Here is a 5,898-nt window from a genome sequence, read left to right as displayed (position 1 = left end):
ATTGCTTGTTGTACTACATAAGCTTCTTAAAGCTAAAATGCATCCTAAGCAAAAATTTGAATATATTTAATAATTTAAAATTGAATAGAGTTTTTTTTATTTTTTAATCATTTAACAACATTATTTTAATGGTATTATTTTATAATTTTATATTATTTATTAGTCTAAATCTAATAAAAATAATTTCTTGCAAACCCAGGTAGTGTAGTATCGATTGTAGTGTGTAGAAAGCAGCAAATCATCATTTGGTTGAAAAATTTTGTGAAAAAAGAAAGCCATTTTCTGGAACCAATCAGCAAATATATACCAAATAACACCCAATCACTTTGTTTTTCAATCCAGTTATCTATTCGTCACTCCATTTATTGGTCTCTCTGTCCATAATTTTGTTTTGTCTCCAATTATCAACCATTATATCCTTTTGCGTCGCTGTTTGCCATCTTGTCTACCTTCCAGTCAGTTGAAATCATCATTCCATCATCGTACATAATGGAAGGAACGTGTTGGTGTTGCGAGGAATGCATTCGATCATGGAAGAGCAGCAGTGGTAGCAACAGTAGCGAGATGGTTGCAAGCGCCAGTCCTTCGACCACTGCCACCGACGAGGTCTTCAATCGGTTGCAATGTTTCGACGACTATTATGATGTTAGTCTACTTCACTTTTTTCCATAGTATAACATAATAGTAACAGGAATGAGTAACAACATAAAGATCTTTCCTCCAATAAAAATGAGCATAATAATGAGCATAAAAATAAAAATAATAAAATATCATGATAAAAGTAGAGGAATAATAAAATTAATTCCGCCGGGAATAAAGATTAAAGTTTACATTTGTTTTGTGTGTATGTTTATATGTATTGAACACATACACATGTACACATTCAGATATACCTTAGTCCTAAACTTATGCCCATGCATGTTATTAATGCATTGCAATTGTAGAAAAGTTGTTATTTTAGGAAAATTAAATTCTATCGAATTTTGTTCTTAGTTTATAATTAATACACTTTCATTTTGAACTTTTAAAAAGTTTGATAAAATTTTCTATATTAGTAATTATAATTAAAAATAATTCGCCTTTCCGACTTTTTTTTAATTTTTTAGCTTGCAATTTCCAACCCGGGAGCTTTTCTTATTTTATTTTTAAAACTTTTTGAATTTTTTTTAGATTAAATTATCTGACGGTTAAATGTTTTGGTAGTCAGTAAAAAACGAAATATAAAATGAAAATTTAGATAAAAATTGATGAGTAACATTTCGTTGTTATTTTAAGTTTTTGTAACCGCCATGGTCATGTTAGTGTTATGTTTATTTTCTGATTAAAAATTGTCCATTGGATGAATTAATTTGCAAATATTTTTTGCAAATTAATTTATCCAATAAATTCATTGCAAATATATATTAAAAACAACTAAAAAAATTTACTTATATTAAATTTTTTCATTACTATATTTTTCATCTAAGATTGCTTTTTTTACAAGTCACTTTCAGTCCTGGAATGCAACCAACACTTTATTAACCATTTTATCCGCCATGGTTTTTGTCCTACCAGATCATACCAGATCAATTTTTATCCAATTTTTTTGGACTGAATTAAAAAACAAATAGTCGCAACTTGCCTGCATACATTCAAATGTTTGTACAAACGTCTGTGCACACACACACACACACACACATAAAAACACACATAAACACATACACACACAGACACTCACACACCCACACACGCACACACATCCATACACACACATAAACACACACATAAACACACACACACAGACACTCACACACACACATCCATACACACACATACATACACACATAAACACACACACACAGGGAGTCCAGATTCCAGGTCCCATAAGCCACCTCGTCAAAATACTTAACTACCATCCATCCTACCTTGAATGTTTTCTCACGGCGTACAACAACATTGTCTGTGAAGAAGGGCCGTTAACGCTGGAGTACCGCACTTACATAGGCATCATGGTTTGTTCATTCGTTTGTTCGTTCGTTCATTCGTTTGTTCGTTCATTCATTTGTTTGTTTTTTACTTCATTCTAAATTAAAAGTAGATGTACAAGTTTATGTTGAAAATATGACGGTGCTTGTGATGGTGTCCGAAATCTGGTTCTTAATTTAATATTCTACTATACTCTTGTGTTTTTCTTGTTTTTTTCCTTTTTAAAAATTCATATTTACTGATGGTAAATATTTCTAAAGATGCATGGCATATACAGCGCGCTTTTTTTTAGATTCAATATACGCTCCTTACTGCGCTCTATTATATCCATGTTTGCTAGAAATTGACGAGTTTGTATAATGATATAACAGATGTTGTAAAATGTTGCTGTTTTAACTGCTGTTACACCGAATCATTGGTTCAATCTTTTTTACGTTCATTAGTCTCATTAGCTTGGTCATGGAAATCAAATGAAGAGAACATAATCTGATGTTTTACAAAGTGATATATATATATATATTATATATATATATATATATATATGTATATTTATATAGGATTAAGACTGCCAAAAAGGCAATTATTGATGAAAATCACAGCATATTCGGCGTTTGTTAACTTCCAATTTAACTTTTCGATTTTTCTAGCGGTTGATCGTAAATCATTTTCAAGTTTTTTTTATTTCAAAACAAAAATTTTTGTTTATTTTATGCATGATAGAACAGAAAAGTTTTTTTCGGCATTCCTATACTATCTTCTGTGTTCAAATTGATATATATCAAACCCAGGATGACATGACCTTTTGATCTATCACCTATCCTACCACTGAACTCATTTCCAAACAGTGCAAGGAAACCTGCCGTTGCTGATATGAACGTTGTCATAAATAGATGGAGTCATCATTAACATTGATGACATATTTTCAGGGTAGCAAGGCCGAAGATCAAAGATAACATTAACAATGAAATGATTGCAACAGCCATAACGACAACAGAAATAATTATGACAACGATATATATATATATATATATATATATATATATATATGTATATATATATATATATATGTCTGTATAAACCTATTCACAACTTGATAGTGAACATTACAATTTAATATTAAGAGATAAAAAAAAAATTAAAAATCTGACGTAAAGCCAATGACAAGCTAAAAACGTTTTAAATGTAAATGAAAAAGAGCAGTGAATAAAATTAAAATGAAACAGAACGAATATGTGAACAATAACATGGAACCTATGACAATATTAACTCAATAATTTTCTCGTGCCTGGGAATTATTTTTTTTAGCATGTACATTTTTGCTATGCACACGCACACACGCACAAACATATATAAATATAAAATTAGGTTTAAGACTGTCATAGATACAATTGTTAAGAAATATCACTGCATTTTCAGCTTTGATCAGTTTCTGGTTCAATTTTTCAATATTTCGTATCGTATTTTAACTTATTTGCATAGAAAACAAAGTTTTTAACTTATTTTTTCTATTCATTTTATCTTATAAAGAAAAAGCTTTTTTTGGTAATCCTTTACCATTTTCGATGTAACTGATAGCATATTGAAAAATTGAACCAGCAACTGATCAAAGCTGAAGGCTAACTTGCTATATGTGCCCCTGCAATCATTGTCATTATTATTTTTGTTGTCATTATGGCTGTTGCAATCATATTGTTATCTTTGATGTTTAAAGGCCTTGCTACCATGAAAATATGCCATCAATGTTAATGATTCCATCTATTTATGACAACGTTCATATCAGCAATGGCAGGTTTGCTTGCACTGCTTGGAAATTGTGGAAATTGGAAATCCAGCGGTAGGTTAGGTGTTAGATCGAAAGGTCACGTCCGAAAGGTCACGTCCGAAAGGTCTTGTCTGAAAGGTCATCTCATCCAGGGTTTGATCTATCTACCACAAAACGTTTGCACGCATTGATATCATTAGGTCATTGACATGAAGCGGCGATATTATAAGATATTGATACGATATCTATTCAAGTTGTCGTCGTCGTTGTATGTGCATTTTAGTGTGGTCGTCGTTATCACCCAAGGTACAAAGTTGCCAGACCTCCGAAAGCCTGCCTACTTATCAGTCAATTGGCTTGATGGTAACGTGATCACTTGCACGTTTGTAGCGCACCTGCTATTTTTTTCGGTGTTCTAACTTGTTTCTTAATTAGTAAAATATCACATTTGAATATAGACATGCTTGCATTTGTTAGGTCGTTTTTCAAAATACTTATTTAAATGTTGAATGTCGAAATTATTGGGAAATGGGTTTCATTCTTTTATTCAATATTTACGGTGTCAAAGTTAGCGTTGCTCACTTCGAACGTTGAATGTACAGATGTTCCTATAATTTATTATTTCTAGCTTCTATTTTTTTATTTCAAATTTTTATTTCTAGTCTGCTGAGCTGCGCTACAAACACTTTCGTTTTCGAAGGTTGAATGAAGGGAAGAAATTTGAACTTTAAATACACACACAAACGCACATTCACACACACACGTACATACATCCACACACGCACGCACGCACAATGATTAAAATTAGATGTAAAAATGGATTGGATATACGAATCCTATTTAAATTGTTACTTGAATGTTTTACTTGATGTCTTTTTGATGGTTCAAGTTGAAGCTGTGTGTATCCCTAGTGCTTTCTTTTTTTAGCTGCACATGAAGAAGAAAATAAGTTGCTTCAGTTAATTAATGCCATCAATCTTTTTATAATTTGCTAGCCTGCCAGCATGGAGTGCCTGATTGCCTTAAATTAGTTCTGCTTGCTTCAGCAGTTTAATTGTTTATAGTTATAAATCTGTGGAATTTAGGTTAACATTTATCTAGCTGTTTTTTCATTTATTCATTTCATTCCTTCATTCATTTTTATTCATTCACTTTATCTATCTGTACATTTGTTCGTTGTTTTTTCTTCTGCACTGCTTCCTCCAGCTAGCTATATTTGTTTCTTCTTTTATGTCTTTTCACTCATTTGTTTTCATCTGTTAGTTAGGTGGTTGTTGTGTGGCCTGGTGTGGTTGTTGTGTGGCTTAGTGTGGTTGTTGTGTGGCTTAGTGTGGTTGTTGTGTGGCCTGGGGTGGTTATGTGCCCTGGCGTAGTTTTCGTTTGGCGTGATTGTTATGATTTATTAGTGTGAGCTGAACATCTGATGTATAGGTTTGTATGTCCACACGCATAGTGAAAAAAAACGTGATGCATGAATGCATGGGAAGCGACCATAGATACAAAGTTAATAATGAGGCGATCGTTAATTTTTTGAGGTCCTTTAAAAATTGGAAAAAAAAAACTAGCGTCTGCCTACAACCAGCAAAATGGTAATTTTCAATTTTTGTTGATGGTGTATGTGTGTGTGTGTGTCTGTGTGTTTTTTTTGTTTGTTTGTGTGTGTATTATTACTACTACTCACTTTTAAACCGAAAACATCATTCTGCACAAGCAAATTTATGACCATTTTGACTGCATATATAATAGTAGAGCAGCTATGCCTGCAGTACTGCATACTTCGATATGCGTTGATGTATGGATGTATCCACTAAACTTAATAGTTCAGTGGAAAGCTGTCATGTAAAGTGGGGCTTTGAGTCCTTTGACGTTTCGTTGGGGTCGAAAATGTTAAGGGTTGAATTTAGTACTACTAGTATTAGTAGTAGTAGTAACAATAGAATTATATATATATATATATATATATATATATATATATTTATTTATTTATTACCATTATGTGTCATCCTAGGCTTACAACGTTGTTTCGACATACAGTCATCATCAGAGCCTGGTTTTACGAAATATCAAAAATTGAATTATAATTTAAACATTAAAATCAAGAAATTTGATGAAAAGTACAAGAGATGAAATTATGACGTTGTAATTAGAAAATTAGAAATATGAAAATGTAA

General features: G+C 31.8%; 1 protein-coding gene across 1 annotated transcript in view; it reads left to right on the top strand.

The window, feature by feature from the left end:
• The first annotated feature begins 398 nt into the window (after positions 1 to 398).
• HELRODRAFT_185938 (hypothetical protein) overlaps positions 399 to 5,898 on the top strand; it is a 34,944-nt gene continuing 29,444 nt past the window's right edge. Inside the window, exons 1-2 of the mRNA XM_009026533.1 lie at positions 399 to 645; positions 1,842 to 1,991. Coding sequence (XP_009024781.1) covers positions 490 to 645; positions 1,842 to 1,991 — 306 coding nt within the window. The 5' untranslated portion in view covers positions 399 to 489. The remainder of the gene's footprint in view (positions 646 to 1,841; positions 1,992 to 5,898) is intronic.

The sequence above is a fragment of the Helobdella robusta genome, assembly GCF_000326865.2.
Source record: "Helobdella robusta unplaced genomic scaffold HELROscaffold_48, whole genome shotgun sequence".
NCBI lineage: Eukaryota > Metazoa > Annelida > Clitellata > Rhynchobdellida > Glossiphoniidae > Helobdella > Helobdella robusta.
Note: the sequence above shows the minus strand (reverse complement) of the source record. Positions and strands in the feature narration are given on the sequence as shown.